General features: G+C 35.0%; 1 protein-coding gene across 3 annotated transcripts in view; it reads left to right on the top strand.

Moving 5' to 3' along the window:
• Positions 1–25,251, top strand: part of RAB3C (RAB3C, member RAS oncogene family) — a 115,913-nt gene that overhangs the window by 35,285 nt on the left and 55,377 nt on the right. For all 3 annotated transcript variants that reach the window (XM_053932194.1, XM_053932193.1, XM_053932195.1), the window contains exon 3: positions 20,289–20,407. In XM_053932194.1, coding sequence (XP_053788169.1) covers positions 20,289–20,407 — 119 coding nt within the window. The remainder of the gene's footprint in view (positions 1–20,288; positions 20,408–25,251) is intronic.

Raw genomic sequence — 25,251 nt, 5'->3', positions numbered from 1 at the left:
GTTGCAGCAGGCTTGAGGATCTTGCTAGAAATCCATATAAATATAAAATCTTGCAATAACTCATGACAAGAAGGAAATTAAAAATGTAGAGAGACAAAATTTTAAATAAGGTAGTTTGCCTGTGCCATGTTTGAAAACATAAATAATTAAAATTGCCCACTCTGAGTGCCTAGGGCCTCCACAAAGAGAAAAATAGTGGACTCTCAACTTAAAAACTGCAGGTAAGTATTCTTTTTTTCATTCTGTAAATTGTAGCAGACTTGGTCAGTGCTTCTTAGACATATGTTGGCTGTATGGTTTAAATCACAGAATTTTCCCTTTTAACTAAATAGAAAATAAATCTCTTAGTAACTGTTAGAAGAACTATACAGACAAGAAACAAAGTACCCACTTAATGTAAGTGATGAAAACCTTCATGCTGACAGAATGTCAGCCTTGAGGGTCATGAACAAAACCAAGAACCAAGCTAATATTAGCTGCTTAGCTCAGGTTAGAAACGTTTATTCATTATCTGGGTTTGAATTGCAATTCCTATATAAAGTGTGGAATTACAATCACATAAATTAAATATATTACTATATTTACTTTTCACTCAATTCTCTTCCTCAAAGCACAGTGTAGAAAAGTATCTATTTGTAATAGTTTAGAAAGAAAGCTGTCAATCAAATGAATCATAATAATTGTCTTATGATAGTTTACGTATAGGTAGGAAAAAATAACCTTCTTTATTTTACTTCATTTACTGGAATCTACAAAATAGTGACCTACAGACCTATTTAGCTCAGGCTAAATTGAAACACAATATTTGGTGTGCTAGTGAAGTAAATATTCACCATAGAAAACAATACAAATCCAACACAAAATAATAAGAAAAGGACAAATTTAAGAGTTTACCTTCTGTACAGATTTTGTTAAAAATCAAAAAAGTATTTTATGAGCTACTCATATTTCTCTAATTTGCAAAGAGGTTCAGCTCAGAAGTTAGTCTATTCAAATAATAAATAATGATTTTCAATGCTTTTCCAGAATTTTCAGCTCAAATTTCCTATTACAAAACAGAAGTTCCAGTAACTCATGTCCAGTAACTCTCCAGTAACTCAGTAGTCAAAATGTTGGTCTCCTTTGATTTTATTCTTTGGGTTTTTTGTAACCTAGTGGCACTGTCAAATATTCAAGATCTACTCTGCTTTTCTTTTTTCCTGATTAAATTAGGGACTGGCTCCTTCTGCTTTTATTCAAAATTTAAATAACCATGGTACAGTAGCACTTGTCAGCTGTGGTGAAAATATTGCCAATTTCATAAAGTGATTATGAAAGAACTCTGTGCAAAGCTCAGTGGCTATTCACCAGCATATAGATGATGGGAAATGCTATTGGGTTTTTGCTGTTAACCTGCAGCAGAGGTTTATCACTATTTTTTTTAGTGTTTGTATTTTTATGAATTTATTATGCAAGTCATAACATAGAAGCATAAAACCCTTTAAAGATCAGCTGGTGTAACTGTTCATGGAAAAGAGAGCCTAGATTTGGTTAAAACAACTATTAAATTGTTAAAAATAAATTGAGGGATTGGAAATGTAAAGGAATTTTATTATAATTATTAATTTTAATTTTTCCCTAGATTCCCAGAATTCTCTGTAGGATACATAAAATATATCAGTACTGGGAACAGATTTTTAAAAATGTGGATGTCAGCAAAGTCTAGCTCAGAAATCCATTCCTCTAACTCAATAAAATGCATTAAAATATTGTTCGATTTAAGTGGCTTCTATGTTCTTTATCTCTATGTTGAATATCCAGCTCATTCCTAATCTATGGGAGTCAAATTCAGTGCTCACTGCTGCCAGGAGTCAGAGCCACTGTTTTCTTCTTCATGCAAAAAGTCCTACCTGTAGGCTCTGGAGATAAGTCTTGTGTTTATCTGTGAAAGACATAAGTCTCCTTTAATGTCTGTCTGCATTCCTAAGGCCAGAGATGAGAGAGGACATTGACTAGGTGTGGAGAGTCAAGTGATAAGAGCACTTTCCTGAAAGGTGGATATTAATTAACAGTCTTCAGCCGTTGGACTGCCCGGGCTTTGATCTCTTTTATGTCCTACCCGGATCCGAGCTGTATCTGTGAGGTTACCACATAAAAATGGTGACTGACACCATAACCACTGAGGGTTTTGTGAGAGAAGTGGCAGTAGCTGCAGTGTTTTGTGCTGAGTTCAATACCGTCAGCACATCAAAAGCTGTTGTTAAGGGAAACTCCTTGGGGTTTAATTACCTGCATTCCTAGTTTGTGATTTCCAAATATATTTATAATAATGAGAGACACTCTTGACCTAAACAGTAGGGGCAAGTTTTACACACATATAATTGCATCATTAAGAGGACTATTAAAATGGTAAGGTGTGGATTTGACATGTGTTGTCAGCCAGGCAAGAAAGGTGTGGATTGTAGATGTGACATTTGAATTCTCTATCATACATGTCCACACAGCAGTGGTACAACTGAGGAGATACTTGATGGTCCCAGAGTTTTAGGAGAGAGGTCATAACCATGTATTTATGTGATGCATCTACAAAAAAGAAATGAGTAATAGCAAATGCTGAAGTATTAACAACTAAATTACCACAAAACACATGAATGTGTATTTGAATATCCAAATAGATATTAGCTGTATCGACAGCCCTTATTAAATGTGGGGAATTTCTTCAAATTAGGACATCTTTTTTGTGTTCAGTTACACATTGTGTAGTTCAAATGACCTTACGTACATTAATGTAATTTATAGATTGCCTTCCAGCAGCATTCATCAGGGGTTGGAAAGAGCATACAACTCACAATTAGATCATTTTCAGAGCACCACTTCATATGACTCATGTTGCACACCTTTGCACAGAAAATATGAATCACAATTATAGTACTGCTCTTCATTTGCAGCACTCTCCATACAGTGCTTCCTGTTTTTCAGGGGTGTACCCGGCTCTGGCTCTAAGCAGTTCAGTGTGATACTACCTAGTGGTGGTAACGGGGCATTTCACAACATGACTATGGGAGACCAATGGCTAACAGTAAGCAGTGTAGCAGAAGGGTATAGCAAAAAACTGAGGTGGGATAGGGCTAAAGGCAGAGCTGAGGAAGCTGCATCATGCACAGTACTAGCAGACATGGAGAGAATGAGAAGAAATAGGGTAGTGTGGGTGAGGGAGTGGATGAAGTGCCATAGCTAGTGAACAGAAGCTGGTTACACTCTGGTGCTGTGCAATGCACAGCTCTTCTTAGTGCAGTGATGTGTGATGAACAGCCAGAGCAGAGCATCCAACTAGCCATCCCCAAACTGAAAAATACTGTGTTGTCACATGTGAGCAGTGGCTGACATTTGGGACAAGAGATACTGAAAATGAAGAGTGTAACTTTCAGCAGGCCTGAAGGCCTAAGATGCTGCAGTGGAGCTGAACCAGAAAGCCTCAGCAAGATGTTTACAGATTCACCTTCTGCTGACAGGTCTTGAATTCACTCTGTAACACATCCTCATTACTGTGGCTGGCAATCACTTTTTGAAGATACTAATTTTCATGGTAAATTTTCAATTTTTAGCAACTTGGGTAAATGGTTCTTTTGATATTCATTGAAGCACATGAGAATCCCCCTAAAAAGATGAAGCATTTATTATCCCTGTCCCTGCTTAAGAAAAAAGCTATTTGAATGTGATAGGTTTTTAATTGGAAAAGAAGTCATGAATAATTCTTAAAAGCTTTGAAATTTAATATAATCTAATCTTTAGCTAAATTTTTGTTGAAGTTATATATTAAATTGATATAGAGTACATTTTTATATACTAAATGTTGGAGGACATTAACTATGCTGTTTTGTCCTAATGACACAGATCGAATTTATAAGTTTATTCTGTATGGTATATAACATACAAAATACAGATACTTATTTTTTACAAAATGCAAGATACTTATTGGGAAAAGTTATCTATATTTACAGAAGTAAACACTTTTAACTGTATCTTTCATAAAATCCAGTCCTTAGCCCTATGTACCTATGTAAATGAATTTTTAATAATACTAGAAATCTTTTTTGTGTATTAATGAGATACCCATTTTGAGTATTAATGAAATACCCAATTACACATCTCTGAGAATTAAAGTAAGTAATATAATAATGTGAGGCATCTTTTTTTTTTTTTTTTCATGGTTAGACATTGTGTTGCAATTACTTTCTTTATGAGAAAAGGCATGGAATGATACTATACAGGAGATTTTACTATTTTAGGAGCAAATAAATGCTGTACTAAGGATATAATCACTTCTCAGAAAGAAAGTTGGAAGGGAAGAGAAAAACTGGCACAGTTGTAAGAGGTCTTGGATTTAATATTCTGTTCTGTGAATGAATTACATAGGTAATTCATTCAAGATATTCTGTTTTAAACATTCCACCTGGGAGATATGCAGTTTGCCTATTTCTTTGTTTTTTACAGATAAACAGGTTATAAATGCACAAAGGAACTTTAAGAGTCAAAGAGAAGACAGAGGGGAAAACACATCATGTTTAAAAGCAAAGTATAGGAGTTTTGTTGAGCACTGAGAAAGAGAAAAATGCAGCCTAAAAGATTTTTCTAGCTTTAGTCTTCAGCATTCTGTTATACAAATTAGAAAATTAAAATATAAACAAACCAACCTCCAAACAATTCTGAACTTTCTAAATTAAGTGAAGTTCTAATAAGAGGCAATGATGGAGTATGAATGATCTTAGGTCATCAGTCAGAACCCAAGTTCATTTATTGTCACTAGTACATCCGGATCTCAGACCCTTGCTCACACTTCCTGCTGCACTTTAGTCAGTTCAGACATTCCTAGCCCTGATCATGCTGCCTGGATCCTGGGGTGATGGTCAGCAGAGAAGAGAGATGTTTGGGTGTTGTGGGTTGAAAGTTTATCACCCATCTTCAACACTGTATTTCTGCCATTTTTGCTTCCTTTGGTAAGATTTAGTCTAAAATATCCTATAAAAAATGGATGTACATTTTTATGCTTGAATCTGTATATGTTTGTTTTTTTAAAGTAGAGTTTATATGCAATGTATAATTATATATAATAGATTTGTTATTAAATGCTTTTGTGGTACACATTATTGAAATGAATTTAATGAGTTACTTTCAGCAGTGTTTCCAAAGATTGTTAATTCACAAGATGTTCTGATAAAATACAGGGTGACTCTGATGTTCCAGTTATTCTATTTTAGATAAGCATATGGCAAGTCTAATAAAATATTTGAGGGCAGAGAGTAATTTTTGTGGTTGGTAATTTTGCTCCAAGTTCAGTTAAATTGTTCTGTGAGATTAAGATCCTTCTTGTGTGCATGAAATGACTAAATTGAGTGTATTTCATTTGAATTTGTGATTTAAAAATATTAATTAGTTATTGATTGAATTTAATATTTCTGTACACTATATAATAAAGTACATCTTGTGCTTCATTCTGAAATATCCATGGTGGAACCACATGAACCTGTTCAATCTTCTTGAACACCTAATGATGACTTACAGAGCTGTCCTCATTCACAGTTTTGAAGATTAAGTATCTAAAGTACTCAGGAACTCCTGTACGTTAGAGAAGCTTGGTTTCAAAATTTTGGAGAACATATACTTCCTGCAGCATCCAGTAACTTTGATGGAACCTGGCACCAAAGAAAATGTAAAATGAAACCAAAAGATTGTTGTATATCCATCTTAGACAAAATTATGTGTCACAAAAAACACGTTTTCATCACATTGAAGATTAAAAGGGAGAGAATGGGGAAAAAGTATCATGTGCTCCTTATATTCATTTGTTGCCTCTGCTCATCCGTAAATGTGACTGTGAAATCCAAAGAAGTTGGGTTTAGGAAAATTAATAACTTCTGTTTGAGCTGTGTGCTGTAGGCTGAAACAGAGACCCCTGGGAGCCTACATGGAGCTTCCTAATAAACAACCCTGGCAAATTATCTTCAAAGCAGCAATCTTTGAGCATGCTTACATGTGAAATGAGCAGACTTTTTTTCCCATCACAGTATAGTAGAAACTATATATTAGGAAAAAGCCCCAACCCTCCTTACTGGGATCAGTTCTCACTTTGATCTTTATTCAAGTCTTCCCTTTAACTGTCAGTCTGCCTTTTCAGTCAAAGAAGCATTTTGTCAGCTGATGGATGATAATTCAGTTATGTCTGCACAATGAAATAACATGTCCCACAATTTAATCAAATCAGGGTAGAAAAAATCTCCAATTTTAATCTAGGATCAAAGAACACGTGGCTTAATGTCTAATAATGCAATTTCCAGTTAATATGCTGGTCAGTGCTATATTCAGTGAACAGATTGCTGGGCTTTCTATTCAGGTTGCAGTAAAGGCAGAGTTTACATCAAGGAAAAATACAGGTCCACCCAAAAAGGTGTCTTTTGCAGTGAAAGAAGCCTGGAGAGGCATTGTTAAGGAACCTGGATTATGTTCTCTGCTGTGTACTTAAAAGTTCACTTAAAATCCAGGTATTTATTGGCATGGCTTTTCACATATTTTTAGTCTAATCTATATTTGAAAAAGAGTCATTTAATGTACCATCATTTACACTTAACTTTGAATTTCTTTGGTAGATAATATATGAATCCAAAATAATTCCAATGTATTAGTATGCTTGCAGATCTGATTCACCCTCCTGAATTTAGCTCTGCTGTTAGATAATTCCTCTCTTTGTTTATAATTAATAAAATGCAAATGTATAAAGGAAAAATTATGGAGAAGTGTATTTCCTTCACCTCTTGCTTTGAGGAGGTCAGTAAGAATTCTAGGACTGTAGGCACAAATTTGCAATGTGAAAAATTTGGTTTCTTCTTCCCTAATATAAAGGCATAATACATAGGGCATGTTTACAAGATGCCACACCTCTTTATAGCACAATAGGAATAGTGGAATAGGTATGATTTTTGTTATATACATATGGTCATATTATATGCATATATACTTATGAATTGCTGTATGTACACAGGAACACTCACCTTCGGCACTATATTGTTGACAAATTAGGAAACCTTACTACTACTACTACTTCTACTACTCTAAAACCACTATTATGTGAGTTATAAGAGTTTTTCCTGGGAAGGAATGGGATAGAGATGTAGTAGAATATGGTGGCTTTCAGGAAGCTTAATTTTGCTGATATTTTAAATTACAGAAAAATATCACAGTATATAAATTGAAGCAGAATTCTTGTGATCTGACATCCACTACTTCAATGTAGTCAGTGGTGCACTATAGGCAGCAAAGCCCTTTGAAAGTTATTTACACTTAATTTGCTTTTAGACTGTTCTTTGACTGTATATAAGCCCAATGTCTGGTTTTGAAGTAGCTAGTGCTTTAATGTAGCTCTGATTATAATTATACTTGCTACAGATTTCACAGCTGGCCATTTTCTGCTTCCATTAGACAGTAATTTCCTATTCCTTTATGATGCATTAAGACAGAATAATTCTGATTTTTGAAAGAACACCTGTCGTTCAAGAATCTCAGCTGAAGAATAACACTAATTATAGTTCATCATATATGATCTAAATCCTACCTCTAGAAATTATTTATACCAGCACATTTTATTTTATTGAAATATTTGCATTCAAAACTTCAAATAAACTTGGCAATCATTCTGCCTGATAATAAATATGAGAATTATATAATATTTGGGAAGGAATTGTGCATTTCACTCAGGCCTTCTACCCTGACAAGTCTAAATCTCTTCATTGTTTTGATTTGGTATTTGGTTTGAGCTCTTGTGATGACATTGCAGTTTCAGTATGAATAGGATTCTACCCCTTTTCTTATATCAGCATAAATGGTTTTGGATTTTTCTAAAAGGTTAATTAATTTACTATTAAAGATCCAGTTTTTCTGTCTTTAAATATACATTTTGTTACATAAATGAAATTAAGCATAGATATGGTGCAACTATGTATCTGCAAAAGCAAGGAGACTTTTTTCTCTCAATGTGTTCTGCTTGAAAATTTCATGTTAATTTATCTCATAATTAACTGTTTCACTTGCTTAAAAAATAAGGCAAAGGAAGATAAAATTAACACTGTGAAATTAAAAACATTGTGAGCTACTCAGAAAACTGAGAGATCTATCTGCTTGGATTTTAAAAGGATCAGTAATTTTTGGGTGAAACATTAGAAGTGAGTCATCAAAAATAATTGCATAAATTCTCAGGTGTAAAGTGGTGGGGTGTCTCAGGCCTTTGTGGATCTTGTGATTTTTAAGCCTGTAAATGTGAACCCAAAACCAGACAGGGACAGCCATGTTTTCTATATCCAAGAAGGTGTTTCAGGAAATGTTTTTATGATTCTGCTACTCACTGGATCCTACAGCCTATGACCTATTTCTAGAGGTAGTTATTTTAAGGTTTTGGCCAGTAATTCCTTGATGCACTTTGATCCAATTACCTGCTGTAATGAATTTTTTCACACAGACATAAAGTTCAGCAATCAAAAAAAAGCAAATCAGCTTGCATCAATAATCCCAAGTGCTAGTATTATTTCTTCAGTAAATTTAGCAGTAAAATAATGAACTTTTTATATGATCTTTTTCATTTAATAGGGACTTATTATTTACTGCCTGGGAGTCACAGCAAACTATTATTCATATGTAAAAGGTAAAGATGTTCATCACTTTTAAATCATAAAGAATTAGCAGCTTCACATTTTTTCTGAAGTTCTAAATGCAAAATATTAGTTTTACAAATTTTGTTAACCGCCACCTCTGTTTCTTCACCTATGTATAAAAAATTAGATTTTCTTAAAAGTCCAAGGAGTAATGTTAGCTCATCTAATATTTGATTCCAGAATGTGATTACTGTTTGAGTCATCATCCAGCAGAGCACCTGAAGCTTGAATTCCTTATAAAAATTACTTCTCTTCATCAAGATTTCTGGAAATGTCTCTTTATCAAAGTGCATCAGCCTACCTATGCATTTATAAAGTTTTTGACATACTTTTTTTGTTAAGAATCAGTCCATGTTCTCTTGCCAGGTTCCATGGACACTTCTAAAACTTTGAAGGCTATTCCTTGAAGTGTAGAGGTCTTGCTGCTCTTTTGTTTGCCTGGTGCTTTTTGAAATATAAATATAGGAGGAAAATTTCCTAGTTAATAAACTTCATCTTTGATACCTTTTCTTTGCTTCACTTATTGCTCTGTTTATTGAAGAAACTCTTGAATAATATTGCTTTCTGTCATAGAGATGAGGTCCGTACCCCCAAACCTGTTAGTGTTTAACAGGATAATGCTCATAAAATCACGCTGTAGCTTTTGGTCAGCCCTGAAAGTGGTCAGACAGTTGTACAGTCTCTTCCAACTGAAATTTTCATGGGACAGTCCCTTCCAAATGAAATTCCCTTTGCCTTTGCTTTTGCCTTTGCCTTTGCCTTTGCCTTTGCCTTTGCCTTTGCCTTTGCCTTTTCCCTTTCCCTTTCCATTTCCCCCCCCTTTCCCTTCCCTTTCATTTCCTTCCATTCCTAGGCTTGGCAATTATGCTTTCTGGTAAGATTGTGTTTTTTCCCCAAAGTTTGATGTTAAAATTACAAAGTCATTAGAATTGCTAAATATGCTTATGCATATGCTAGGCACACAGCTCTCAAACAGTCTGACCTAACAGAAAAAGAGAGACCAAGGGCCAAATTAAATAGCAATTTAGATGATATCTGATTTAATTGTGTCACTTTATGCCAGAATCCCCTAGCAAGAGAAAGCAAATACAGGGGCACTGTACTTGAAATAATTCAAAATTCATAGATTAATCACACCTGACATATTTAACTTCTTTTTACAACTCATTCTTTACTATTCTTTAATAATTTGCTGTTTTAAATTATAACAAAATAACAAACATGATTGGTGGGTGTGCATTAAACAGTGTCAGCTGCTGACACATTTTCATGCTAAATAACTATTTTCTTGTTAGAATAACCAGTGCTCTCTTCAATTACATGTCTTTCATCAAATACCAGGACAATAGAGAAGTGTTCTAAGCATGACCTTTTGATATGCAGCCATAGTTCAGAGGTATTTATTGACAAGCAAGAGAACACAATGTCCTTTTGTTTTGGATGAAAATTATCTATTTTTGGACAAAACCCCACTCTCATATAATGTAGTAGATTAAATTTTTGGATCTATTTAGCATCTTTAAACTTTCTTTCCTTAGTGAAGATATTTTAGGAGTGCTTATAATGTATCTAAGAGTTCCATCTTGCTTTGATGAGAGTTCTTTTTTTGTGACTTTGATCCAGTTTAGAGTTTCCCCAAATTAGTAGATAAATCTTACATGTAGATAATTCTAGCAGCATATTGATAACAAAAGTTTATTTATGTTATAGGGAATGTGTCCTCTTAATTCTAGCACAAGGAAACTAAAGTAATTAAGAGTAAGGAAAAAGTGTTTTCCAGCATCTTGCAAGATTTGGTAATTAAAGACAGGCTTTGAAAGAGTTAGAGTAGTCATCCTAAGTCTAAAAGACTTGGAGCCAGATTCTTGGCCTTCCTTGAATCACCTTTGTTTCAATAACTGTCTGAAAACCATGGTGGACTACTGTGTAGTAAAAAAGAGATAAAAAACTGTTGGAAAACAAAGGATTCAAAAGTGGAAGAGAGAGGTTGGTGGAGAGTGTCTGGAAAACACACATCTCAATAGCTCTGTGTCAGTGTAGGGAACAGTCTCAGGAAATACATGAAGGAGCTGTGTTGCTGATGGAGAGAGAATGATACATTCTGTGCTTTGGATACATCACTGGTGAGGTTCTCCAGAAAAAAACAAGTGCTTCTTCAGCTGAGCCTTAGAGTATAAAATACCTGCCTAAGGTGTGATAAACAAAGAACTTCCAGTTTCCTTTGGTATCTTTTTGCTTTCCCCATGAAACAACGGTGCCACAGACTCAGAGCATACAGAAGTTACCTATAGATCCTCCTACAAGGAAGGCTCTTCCAGACAGCTCTAAAGCAGCATTTTGTTCTCAAGGTAGAAAGAAGCTGTTGTAGCACTGTAGCACTGTAGCCCAGTACTTTTAGTGAGCAGGTATTCTAAAACACAAAGTTCTGCATTTTACCAGTCCTCAGGTAAGTTCTGGATGGGATTGGACTTCTGCCATGCCTGAACTCTTCCAGAAATATTGCATTTATAGTTTGTTACTTAAAGTAGGTAAAATGTGTCTAGTTCTGTGTTGCAAGTTGTCTTATTTCCTTTTTATAGATTTTAAATTTAAAGAAAATATGGCAAAAGTACAAGTTTATAGTAATTCCAGTGAGCCTTTAAACATGTTCTTAAACTTAATATTCTGACTAGAATTGCATTCATTTACTCCTGGGGAGGTTTGGGAGGTTGTTAAAATTTAATAGAAATGTTTCTGTAATTTGTTCCAAATGACAGACACTTCACTGCAGATTTAAACACAGAGGCTTATCTGAAAAGAAAAAGCAGAGGTGGGGAGAGAGTTTCTGGCAAGAGTGGTTGGTTTATGGTTTTAAAATGTCCTTTTTACTATGAGGTCATTTTTCTCTTAGAGTTGGAGTGTTATAAGACTGTGCTTCTAAAAAAGACCCAGAACAAAATGCTAAGCACACAAAATGAGTGCTAAGCTCACTGGTGTCATGAGGAAAGAGTTCCTTATTGAGACCTATTTTCTTAGGTCTCAATAGCCAAGAGGTACTGTTAGCTAATCAGTGGACAAAGATTTGTATAATATTGTAATATGATGGCACTATTATGCAAATTTTTTCAGTGCAATGAGCCACTAACATAGAACTGTTATCAAAATGGTTGGTCAAACTTTTTGCTGTCAGTGGATCCCAATTCATCCTCAATAATAAGGGTAAGTTAATTAAATATGAACAATGAATATTAATAGAGAAAGCCATTAGAGATGCAGAATAGAAATGAATAACAAGGGGAAGAGAAAGATGAAAGGTTATTATTTTGTGAATAAAAAAGTTCTAGAGAGAAGCAGTTAATCAAAAAGATTTATAGCTATATAATCAAAGTACAGAAATGGGAAGAGCAATATATTCTAGCATTCCAATATCCCTTAACATTGTTCTTTGTTTATATGATAGTAGTCAACTTGCCTCTAAGTCTGTTAACTTCCAATATAGATCAGTGGTTTTTTCTGCTCACTGCTAAATGAAAGGCATCTGTGACTCTGTATGTTTCATCTGTCGATGAAACAGCTCTACTTCTTAAATAAGAGGTCTCACAGCATTAGAAATGACCTTTCCAGCAATACCCATCCCACTGTAAGTGTGACAGCTATTGTTTAGTGTCCAAATTAACAAGTACACTCCTGGAGCTTAAGGGCACTTTCTCTGAAGGTTTTCTGTAGTTTAGTATGAGGTTTTTAAGATTACCATCCCTTGTAATGTTATTATAGATCTTATATTTCTTCTTCTTTTCATTGAAATGCAGGTTGTTCTGATCCTCTCAGGCTTTTCCAGAATTCAGTGGAATTTCAGCATTCTGAAATTATTTTGGTTTTAGTAAAAATTTTATTGATAATGCATTAATATCAGTTTGTATTAAAAGTTTTGCCTTTTTTTTTAATTATTCACAAGAGCACATTTTTGATGTCTGAATACAAAAACTAAAAAGAAGAAAAAAAGCTGTTCTTGTACGATCTCAGGAGAGCAGGAGTTTTAAAAAACAAAAACTGTCAAAACTAAGGATATTACATCTTTTTCATGTGCTGTTTCCTGAATGTTAATAACTACCTGTAAAACAAAGATACTTGTCACAGCTTTGCTGGTTTTGATTGTATAGAGCTATTATTTTTTTTTTTTTTCAGAATGGGTCTCTGTTGCTTCATTATTTTCCTGAAAAATATGAGGAAATTTTTACATTTTGATTTTCAAGTATTTCAAAATAATACAAATAGAAAGTTATCTATTTTTTTTCTGTAGATATAGTGACAAACTGCACTTCAATATTAATTACCTTTTAATGTGACTCCTAAAATATACTTGCAATAGTACAGGAAGTGAAAATTAGATTTTATGAGGTCATTATTTCCACTATGTGGTTTTGGTAGCTGTATATAACCCTTGATTTTGTAACACTTGTCATAAAATAGGAAAAAAAAAAAAAGATCTCGAAAGCAAAACCTGAGCCTTTCCAGAAAGAAATTCTTCTTAAGACTTAAGAGGAAGTTTGATTAAAATATAAAAGAGTATTTTAATTTGTTTTACTTTTGAGGATAGTGCCAAGTTCTATTGATCCAATGCATGTCCAAACATGGGAAAGAAGGACAAGAGGAATTAATCCTCACATCCAGCAAATTAGGACAGACGACAGTCAAAGTGAAGATAGGACCAGGAGAAAGCTACAGCCTGTGATGGGAAAAGAGGGGGGCATGCACTGAAATGGCAGCAGGGTTCAAAAATTGAGGCCAGAACTGTTGGCAACTGAGGTCAAGTTCCACTGGGCTAGAAAGGAGACAGTGCTACACTGATTTCCTAAATTTTGTGTGTTAGGAAGGCATGATAGCTGAACTGCAAAGAATTATGTGAGTCTTAAAAATAAAGGAGAGAGAAGAAAGAAAAAAGAGAGAGGAAAGGATAAAAGCATAAAATTTAAAATTATATTAATTTCAGGTGCAATAAGCAGCTCCATAGATGGAGTGAGAGAAAGTTAATCTGGCAGTAAAATACTATTGCAATGCTAGCCCGGACCTTTCTAGGATCCAGTCTCTTAGTGCAGGCTCTTCTGTACCTTTGTCCTGCCAGGACAGCCCCCCAGGGTTGTCAGCCATCTTTGGAATAATGCCTCTCCCCACTGCTCTGAGCCCAGATATTTCCAGCTAGCCCTGCCATGTTCCTGCATCCCTCCTGTTTCAGGAAGGAACTGTCAGCTCTGATTTTGAGGAGAGTTGTAAGGACTAGCACATAAAATTAGCAAGTATGTATTGGCAAGCTCAGTAGCTGGCTTTCCAAGCTCCAAATACCTATATATATTTCTAAAAACACATGTATGCTTTCACAGATACACTCATATATTTATACATGTATAAATACGTGTGTATATATATACACACATATACAGATATGAATATAAAAGACAGACTTCCAGGGAGACAAAAGCCATGAGAAATTTGGAAAGAGCTGCTAACAGAAAATAGGTACATAAGCAAAGACCGAATTGGCAATACACTCTGTTACATCTTTTGTGCATACATTAGCTAAAATAAGCATTTTGAATTGTGTTTTCCTTTCTTTGTTGTAAGTGCTCATCTGTCTGTGTTTCTGTGTGCCTAACGCTTTCTATTGAAAATGCTGTTTGTTGAGAAACAGTGCTCCCGGGATAATCAGCTCCTCCTGCTCCAGCAGCTTTTCTCCTTGTCCACTTTCTATGTGCCCTGCCCGGTTGCTTCTGATATAAACTCACAGCTGCTCTTTCTGGGTGCTTAGCAGTGGGTTTCAGGTAGGTTTTCTCCTCATCTCAAGAGGGGTTTTTCAGAGATCCTCTCTTGCTCCTCCTTGAATAACTTCTTTGGTTGATGTATGTTTGTTTGTTTGTTTGTTTTGTGGGTTTCTTTCTTTTCTTTTTTTTTTTTTTTTTTTTTTTTTTTTTTTTTTTTTTTTTTTCCTTTTGGTTGGTTCTGAGGGGGTGAATATTTGGCTTTTGGAGAGGTTTTTTAGAGGTTTTTTGTGGTTTTTGGTTGGGGGGTTATGGTTTGTCATGCTTTTATTTTCATGCTTTTTTTCCTGAGACTCCAGAAATACTTGAGGAGAGATCAGAAAAATTAGAGAAATTCATACTCTCTTTGATTGAGTATATAAATAACCTTAGGGTAGCAACAGCAGGAAAGAGAAATGAAACTCATTAGGGAGCTGAGGTTCTTGATTGCTGTGCCAGTTTTCTTTACCTTAACAGAAAAATTTGGCTGGCAAATTGAGGATTCACCCAACTCACATTTCTAATTTTATCTTTCTATTTGCCTTGCCTTCAAGTGGTATGGATGTGAAGCAGAGGTATAAATACCATCCAATAAATCCTCCTCTACTCTTTCCAGGTTTGTGGCACATAGAACAAGCTGTATTATGATATAAGTAAAACTTGTAGTGAGAAAGTGGATCTAAAAATGATAATTGTATGTTTGGCATACAGAACAGAAATGCAGATGCACAGAGTCACTTAAGGATGCTAAAAAATAAATTTGTGTTTTGCAGGCTGAACTCTCATGACAGGCTCATTAAAAGTTCTTGCTGCCAAATGCTGTCTGTTTCCACCTCCGGAACTGCCTATGTTAATAATGAGGAACTGCCCTTGCAAGTTATTTGCATAAAGTATTGTTCCTGTCAGTAGTGCAGTGCTAGGTGAGGGTGAGAGGGAGGGCACACAACAGATGAATTCAAGCGTCTAATTTAACCCATTGCAAAAACGCTGGCAAAGTCTAAGCTGGTATGACACATTCTCAATGAAGTCTAGCTTAGCAGGACTTGACAGTAGGAGGAGTTTACTTCTGTTGAGTTAGATAACTGTGCTTTTCAATTAAGAGACAAAATAGTATCTCCAGGATTACTGCCAGAGCCCTGGTTTGTGTTTTGAGACTTTCCAGCCCCCAAAACTCTTAACTTCATGTGAAACACATTATTTCCTCTCAAGTCAGCCAGCTTCCTGTCCTCAAGTGTTTCTACTTTCACAGATAGCTGTTATATGATATCTCTCCAATCCTCTGGGAGCATTGTTGTCGGCAGCTGGTGCATTCCCCATACACTACAGCCTCCAATTATACAGCAGTTTCACAGTAACAATCAGAATCATGACATTATTAAAGAGAGGAACACAGGACAAATACAGATTCATGTGAATACTGTACAAACAACTAACATATCTTTTCTTATTCCTTTATTGTATGTAAAATTTCACAGCTTTAAGTTTAACTCAAATGAAGAGCCAAGGTAATATGGAATTATTTGTCTGCCTATCATTTGATACATATACGATCAGAGGAATCAAAGGAGAGTTTGCCAAAAGCATACCAGATTGCTATCTTTATCAAGAGGCAGAAACAGATATTTTGCATTCAGTCTATACCTCTACCATTCTTCTTTCCCTGTCTACAGATGTATGTGCCCTCTTCAAGACCTTTACTGGTAGAAAAACTTTACTGGTCATTTTAGCTATTGAGTCTCTTGCAAAAAAACCAGTGAATTTTTCTAATATGAAATCATACACATCGAGCATATATATGGAGCACAAAAATATTTGCAGATGACTAATCTCTATTATACATGAAAAGCATCAGTTAAGAAAAGAAGCCCAACAAAGCATACTAGAGGCATCAAAACATGAAAAGTAAATCTGTGCAAGTATCAGAGTCTTCCAAATATTCAAGACTGTGGGCTATTAGCTAATGGGCTGTATACAATGCTCAGAAAATGGACAATTTCTAAAGTACTGTGACCACTAAACCTTATAATAATGTTATTTAATAATTAAAATCTGATGCCTAATAAAAAAGATTCACAAAGATAGGATCAGCTAACCAGAAGTAAATGGAATAGTGTATCTGTATTAAAAATTGAATTTATGAATGTAATATTTGAAAATATTTCTTGTAGTTGCTGAGATTTGTGTGTGTTTGTGTGTGTGTTTTGTCTAAGATTTCTAAAATACCTCTATTTGTCTTTTGTGTGTGGTAGTTTTCATAAAGCATTCCCTCACCCTCTTTCATTCCCTTCTACATTTCCACTCGTTTAATAAATAATCATCTGTTTTTACCAGACATTAACTACATGAATGAAGAAGTCCCCAACATGATCTATGCGTCTTGTTTTCTGCTCATCAAAGATAAAAATGTACGGCATTGTTTAAAATGCCAGTCAATAATAGGTCAAATTTTATTCTTCCTCGGGGTTATTTTATTTCATTTGCTTAGAAATAAACATCAGTCAATGCAAGTACAGATGTTATATTTTAGAATTTAAATCTAAGAAGACAGTCATCAGATCAATTCTGTGGTCTTGCCAAATAGACTAAGAATACAGCAGCAGACAGTAACCCCACCTGAACTGGAAAAGGTTTTCTTCAAGTACAAGTATATTAGAGTACCTGAGGATACAATCATAGTGATGTACAACTATAAAGATGATAAAATATGAAATAAATTATTTTCTGCTTTGTTCTTCCATAAGAATAAAAGCTAATAAACAGAAAGACCATATACATAGTATTATCTGTTTGAAATAAACAAAATGAGTGTAGTAAAATATAATATTTCATATTGAAGTTTATTATTTTTCTAGTGTGCTATCTCTCCTGTCAAATGGTATTTAAGTTCCTTGATAGTCATATGAAAGGACCTATCCTTGGGGCAGCTATGAAGATATTCTTGCCTGAATACAAAGAACATGCTTATGAATGTGTGGGACACAAAAGTTTTGACACATTGGTTATTTATGTTTGGGTTCATTTCTTACATGGTTATAAAAACTTTACTGCATAAATTTTGCATTAAGCCTATTAAAATTTTAATTGTTTCTTCATAGCAAGTGAATATAAAATAATGCAAAGAAGAATGATTATCTATATGTGGAACTAATCTAATCCCCTTTATTAATGGTCATCCATCTATGCCATGTATACTGAAATATCACTTTTAGAAAATATTTTTTTATCATCCTATTAACATAGCATTAGAAATTCTATGAATTTAGAATTATGAATTAGAATTTGAGAACAACTCCAAATACCTGGCTCCTTCCCAGACTGAGAAACTTGAGTCTAGACAAACATCTGTCCCAAAGTCAGTCAGTGTTTGGATCTTTATCTGCAGCTTCCTGCCCCTTTGTGTAAAATCATTTAAGAGCTTTCATCTTGATTTGTCATCTTTTAAACTATTTTTTTATTTTCATTATTTATTTTTATAATCAAGAGTTTCTAAGCCCACCCTACATGGCTTCACACTGAACAGAAAATAGTTGGTGTCTGGGACAGAAAGTGTCATTGACTAATGGCTTTATTGATAGGGCTTTTCAGTCTTATCTACAGGTGGGCTTCAGTGGGGGAAACCACCCAGAGCAAAATAAAATTGTCTTCAGTAAAAGTGGCCTCCTGCTTATCATACTATCATTCTAATCAAACATGTCTCTAACTAAAAACTAAGCAGATAGACATTGATAAAATTTGTTTGAAAATCCTCTCCTGGACAGGCCAAATGCTTGCTGTGGACCATATTTTGCTTCTGTCCCTCCTAGATGTTTTTTCTAATAAAAAATCAAATAAATGAAACCAACAACAACCAAAAACCCACAAACTCAAACAACAACCCAACAAACAGAAAAAGTGGAAAAAAAAGAGCTTTTTTTATAAATGAAATATGCACAGGTTTAGTGCATATCTTAATACTTTAATATTCAGGAGCACCAGAACATCTGGGAGCAGCTATCTAAGCTCCAGACCACAGCTGGTAGAGGCTCAGCCAGTTCAGAGCATAAACAGAAACAGTTTAGGTCTGTCTGGCCTTTCCCACCAAGATGTAACCTAACTTCATGTGAGACCTGCTAAAGTCTAGCTACTACTTTAGCTTTCCATCTTGAATCACTGAACCTACTTCAAAGCAGCAGCTACTGTAATCCAGGACAAACAGGAATCATATATTCTACCTAATGTTAGTTTCAGTGATGCCCTTGGATATGTTTTTTAATCTAAAAACGTTTTCTGTTGCACGTATAATCTCCTTATTTTATTACTTTATGAAATAGATGATATATATGCAGAAATGGAGGTCTACCTAATCTATTTTTTAGTTGTTCACAAGGGAGTACTTCTAGACCAGAAACTATTTCAGAAAACACACCAAATATGTTTGTTACTGCTTAGTCTTCTTTGTAGGAAGGTAAATGAAATGGATTTATCTATTTAATTTTCTAGCTATTGAAAAAAAATTGGAAATAATTATATTAATTTTCAAAGTTTGTTAAAATTAAATTTGCACAGATGATCTGTTAATTACAGGATTGCACTGAAATATGTCTCCTGCAATGCTATTAATATTAATGGCTTAAAATATTAAATAGGTAGACTGGAACATGAAATAGTTATGTATTTCCTGTATTTCAGATATTGCTATTGTGTCTCAATTTAGTGCAGACATAGGAGGTTGTATTACAGAATCAGAGAATACTTACTGTTGGGAAAGACCCCTGGAGATCATCCTGTCCAACCCCTGGGCCAGTGTGAGGTCATCCAGAGAAGGTGACACAGGAACACATCCAGTTGGGGGTTGAGTTTCTCCAGAGAGGGACACTCCACAACCACCTTGGGCAGCCTGCTCCAGTGCCACCCTCAATGTAAAGAAGTTCTTCATCAAGCTGAGGTTAAACTTTTTGTGCTTAGTTTATGGCCATTGTTCCTTGTCCTATAAGTGGGCACCACTGAAAAGTCTAGTACCATCCTCTTGGCACATGTCTTGAAATATTTATATTATATTAATAAAAGCATTAATGAGACCTGCTGCCAACCTTCTTTTCTCTAGACTGAACTCTATTCTGGATATTGCATTAAATATATTGAAAGCTTGTTGGTCCCCTGAAAACTTTTTAATGGATATAAGGAAAACAAGGAATAGGAGATAAGACTAACATTTCTACATTTCTTGCTTTAAAGACAGTTGGTTAAGATGAGGGAGAAAACTAGGTTGATAGCAAATTTCTTTTTTTTTTTTTTTTTTTTTTTTTTTGCCAGATATCATCCATTTTTAAGAGCACTGCCATACAGGTGTTTTTTTTGGTCAGCAGTAAGATGTATTGGTGCTCGATGACATGAGCACCTGTGGATTAAAATCACAAGAACAGAACAATTAGACATTGCCTTTTTGTTCCAGATGTTTCCTGTCTTCAGGAACCATCCTGTTCTTGTAATGAAGGTCCTAAGGAAGTTATTTTGTTCCAGCATTTTATTCACATTTTACTTCTGCCATACTGGGAAGACACAAGGCAGGATCAGAAGAGAAAGTTCTTACCCAACTCTCAGGGTGAATAAAATGAATCACTAATGACTCAGATTATATGGGTTGACAGGGGGCCATGCCTTTCTGTTGCTCTCCACTCTCCCCTCGTAACAGAATTGATATGTCCCTCCTGTTATGATCCAATGCAGAGTTCTCATATTTGTACTTTCAGGATTACAGAGTTGTACAATAACTCTTTATTTTCTATAAAAGAAAAAAAAAAGAAAACAAAAAGTTGTCAATTTATGTGCAATGTAAAATTTTTGTTTGTTATTGTTTCAGGACACAGCAGGCCAGGAGAGGTACAGAACAATTACCACAGCTTACTACCGGGGTGCAATGGGCTTCATTTTAATGTATGACATCACAAATGAAGACTCTTTCAATGCTGTTCAGGATTGGTAAGTAAAAATTGGTAAAAATTGGAATTTATATTAAATAAATACTCAGAGAGTATGTTTGATAGCATTTATCTGCTGTGACAATGTAAATTATTTTGGAAAACTTACTGCCAGTTAATGCTCAAGCATTCCTGTACCTGAATATATGGTGGTGGGTTTTTTTTTTTCAGTCAGAAAAGACAATGAATATTTTAAAATGCTTTGCATATAATTAATTGTAACTATTGTGTTTTCTGTAAATTCAGTTCATGTACATTACTGATACTACTAAAACCACAAACATGCTAATGTGGAGACTAACTGCTAAGATACCAGAAAGTGTTCCCATAACTTTATGGAAAAAAATGAGATACCATTTGAGGGTCACTTTTGAATTTAATTTTTTTATCTGTAGCTGGATATACGTTGTTTTATCCATCCTGTGAATCAAGTGTTAAAATGAGTGAACTTTATCAGAATACCAGAACCCCTAGAATGGATGGAATTTGTGTTACCTGGTCTTATGTGAACATACGGATGTCTCTATGAAAGTGGAGATATCATTTTAATCACACATGAGTCAGTCAGCCTCCAGACAATTTAAAGCTTTTTAAAGTAAAGCTAGCATAAAAGGAAATCCAGAGTTTCCCTCAGTGATTTTTTTCCTTTATGTGTTATTTTAATATCCAAGACCCTTTCGTCAGTTTTCTGAGTGATATGAATAATATTTGTAATGTGTACTCCACATGCTCTCTTGCATGTAGTTCCCACAGTTCTTTCAAACTGTGTTTGAAAGAGGATTTTGTTTGGAGTTTGTGTGATTTGTTTCAGTATATTTCTCTGGCTTTTGAAAATTTATTTTAAGGTATGTTCTAGTGTATACTTCTTTCAGGAGAGACAAGGTCAGAAGCATGTTTCACACTTAAAAAGTAATGATGCTGTGATGCCTGTTTTTAACAGAAATAGTTACACAGCATTAAACTATCCAAGAAAAATAATTTTCTCTCTTTCATACTCTTCTGCTTATCATTGTGGTAGAAGGTGTCACTTTCCCTCTCAACATCTGGAGTTTTTCTTGGTCTGTATAAGATGAGATTGGTCATGTATCACTCTGAAAATAATAACTGAAAACCTCAGCTTGACTCTGCTGCAGTAAAATGGGATCTTGGGTTGCCTAACATTTCCCATGTAAGCACCAGGGATGTAATAATTTACAGTCCTCCAGGGAAAAGGGGCAACTCCAGACTGTGTCCCAACATTTCTCCATCAAGTTATCTGTATGCTTCTATACCAAATTGCTCTTATGAGCAACTCCTTCCATTTTTGAGAGAATCTATAAACTTGCATGAGTAGTATAGATTGAGTAACTATCTTTGAACAATTTAATATATCTGAGTGGAGTCTCTGTTTGATACTCCAAGAGGAAGGAACCTTTGCTCCCTGTGAGTTATGACAAAGGGATGTTTTGCCCATGTTTTACAAGTATAAGTATAGTATAAGTACTTGCTATTACACATTTGTGACTACTACTCTGTTCAACAGCATGAGACAGAATCTCCTACCTAACAGGAGTTAGCTGAAAGTGCTAATTCATAGATGCTGCTGCAAAAGTTTAACAAAACAGGAGATCAAGGAGTACATCAATCTCCCAGCTGAACCTGCAGATGTGACTGCCAATGGCACTGCTTCCTGGCCCTGCCAGAAGAAGCACTTTCTTGCTTTGTCCTGTTTTTCATTGTCCATGGACTGATTCTATTCTAGCACTGGGTTGATAATGTCTTGCCTTGGACCAGCTGTGATCTGAAAATTTCAATGTCCCATCTCCAGGCAAACCAGATGGCATGCCACGTGTTATCTCTCTTCCTCTAACACAAAGACTCCTTTTATAGCAAGTGTAAATATGAGTACTTATTATTAATTTTCCCACCTATTTGTTTTCCAGTCTCCTAGATCTGTTATGTTTGGCACTCTGTCTCCTGGTAAAAAGTAACTAGGCTTCATGCTAATTAAAAAGAAAAAAGTCACTGTAAAATGAAGCAAGAAAATATTTTAAAGCTACAGAGTTCTCAAGTAGATTAATTATGAAATATGATTCTTCAACCATTTTTATCTAGAAGTTTTACAAAGAGTTGACAGCTCTTATAGAAATTTGGTAGAAAGAAGGGATTGCAGTATTATGTGTCGAGAGCTACTGAGAAGTCATCTGCATGATGAAAGGAATGACAGATATGCTGAGTGCCTCACTTGTCGGGATGAGACATAGATTTGCCTGTTATTTGTATTTTTAGTATCATAAGCCCAGTTGCTGTTCTGCTGTTCTTCCTTTTTTTCATTACTCCCATCTCACAGCTCATAACTAATTTTGATCAGCCCTGGCTTCAATTTTGATAGTAATTGCACAACTTGCTTCTGAATATGAGAAAAGTTAAAGAAAACTGGCAATTACTAATGCTGCAGAAAAGCAAGTATGGCTATGTGCGGGTATCTGTGTCTTTGTGAAAGTTACAGGAGGAGAGAGCAAGGGCTTTTAAGTCTTTTCAGTCCTTTTCTCTGTCATAAATGTGCCTGTCTAAGCAGTAGTCCCTTTTTGTATACATGGACAACAGGTGAAGTCCAAGTTCAGATCACATCACATCAGCTTCAAGATTTGATCTAGAAACTGCACTGCAGTCAAGACAATGAATCTTGTACCTTTTAGGTACAGGTACCTTTTAGTTTTGGATAAAAGACTTTGGTTTAAAATGTGTGTTGGGATGATTTTTTATATTAAAAGATAGTTTTTGCAGCCTGGAATATAACTGACATTTCTCCATTTTAACTACAGATATAGATAAATAATATTTGTACCTCTAGATACCATATCTAAGTCAGCATATATCTATTCAACTGTGAAAAATTCTATAGCCAATGTTACTATTAACATTTTACATTTATAAAATCAATATCCATAATTTTATCTAAATCTATTAGCACCTATATATGTAATATGTAGCCAATAATTCAGAGAGAGTGGATTTGTGCTGAAGTCTGTCTGCTAGCAAAAAGAGCAAATCAAACATGCTTTGACTCAGCAGTTCTTCGATGGAACTCTCCCCAGGATCTGAAACTGCCTTTACTAAGAGGCTTTTTCTTTCAGAAATGCAGCTAATGCTGCAAGATGTGTACCTTGAAATAGCTTGATGCACTTTGGTCATGTCATCCTAAAGAGATGAAGATTTTGGGAATGGATATATTTGCTTCAAATAGGAATCAGTTGCAGGGCATAATTTTCTGCTTGCCTGAGTTTTAAAATAGAAAAAGGGTATAAGCAAATAACCAAAACTTCCCATTTAGCTGAATTCTTAAGACAGCATCCACATGTTTCAACAAAGTGGTCTAGTGGGATCTATTTTCTTTAGAAATTCTTTCTATTTAAATTTGAAGGAGAAATAGGTGAATGTTGAGAGTGGCTCGATGCCATGTCAATGAGTAATTTTTAGTTCAGCTGTAATGTCACAGTGCTTGCATTAATTCCTGTTTTGTACTAGCATCTGTAGTATCTACATTTGTTAGCCTTTTCTCTCTATATATTTCACTTGGAGGTGCTATGCCCCTTTTCATCTCAGTGTTTCACTGCACATAAGTCGTGTCCTTAATGGCAGTGGTCCGTTATGGTAGAAAGGAGAGGGTGAAGGTTTTGTACCGTCTTTGCAGCTGGTACCAACTTAATATGCTGAGTTCTGTAGAAGTTCCAGGCAAATAAATGTCTCTGAGTTGAAGTTAAACCTGGTTTTATAAGTACTTTTCTAGACATCTAATGAATTAATTGGAAGGATTTGAAATGTTTCAGCATGTTTCTAATGCAATATCTTACCTAGGTCAGAAACAGCAGGTATCTAAAACATTATCTAAAAGGCTGAAGTTTTATGTTCTAGGTTGAAACCCTCTATGTGAAACTTCTCTAGGTGTGAAGGATGAATGGGGATAGAACACATGGTATAGTTTTTTACACTCACTCTACGTTGCTCCTCTGCCCCTGAAAACATTCTCCCAACTACAAATGTTTGTCCAGCAATATTTTTATCACAGTCTGGTGACTGCTGAAGACACTGCTGTGGAGGGCTCCCTTATGCATGAATTCAAAAATCAAGATTTTCGCATTCCTGAAATCTCAGATACAGGGGTGTTTCCTCAGGAAACACATAAGGCTATTGAGCTATTGATCTGTTTTGTAAACCTGTCAAGGTGTACAAAATTGGCTTTTCCTGCATTTTTGGCTGAGGTCTATAGGAGTAAGGAAGAAAGTATGCTAGGAAACACCTTGATTACCCTTACCCTTTAAAAATATAGCATTTGTGAAAAATTATATGATAGATGTTTTTTAATGTCCCTGTTGGAAAGATAATGGTTACACATCTTCTTAAAGAATTCAGAGGGTCTTCCATGAAAGATATTTATCTTTCCTTTTCTTCTTTGCTTTTTCTAAGATGTCATTTTAACTGCCCCCTTCTCCCCTGCTGCAGACTGCTCAAGCTCATGATCTTTGAAAAGAAATCAACTGGCTCAAAGTTTTGTACATGCCATAAAGTATTACCCTCTCTTATCACTGACATTGCCAATGTATGGCTTTAGGAAAACTCTCCAAGAAAAAGGACAAACATATACCTGTTTTTCTAAAGGCTTTTCTTGATAACATTTGATGTTAGGATTAAGCATCACTCTAGCCTGAACTATTTGCTTTGATAAAGATACTTATATTTTTCTTCCAACTAAACCCTGAATTTAAATATATACATTACAAATAGGAATTTCTGCAAATCCTAATCAAAATGGTGTCTTGAAAATAGTAAACCATTGACTTAAAAGTACAAACCTTATGAGAAAAT

The sequence above is a fragment of the Vidua chalybeata genome, chromosome Z, assembly GCF_026979565.1.
Source record: "Vidua chalybeata isolate OUT-0048 chromosome Z, bVidCha1 merged haplotype, whole genome shotgun sequence".
Taxonomy (NCBI): Eukaryota; Metazoa; Chordata; class Aves; order Passeriformes; family Viduidae; genus Vidua; species Vidua chalybeata.
Note: the sequence above shows the minus strand (reverse complement) of the source record. Positions and strands in the feature narration are given on the sequence as shown.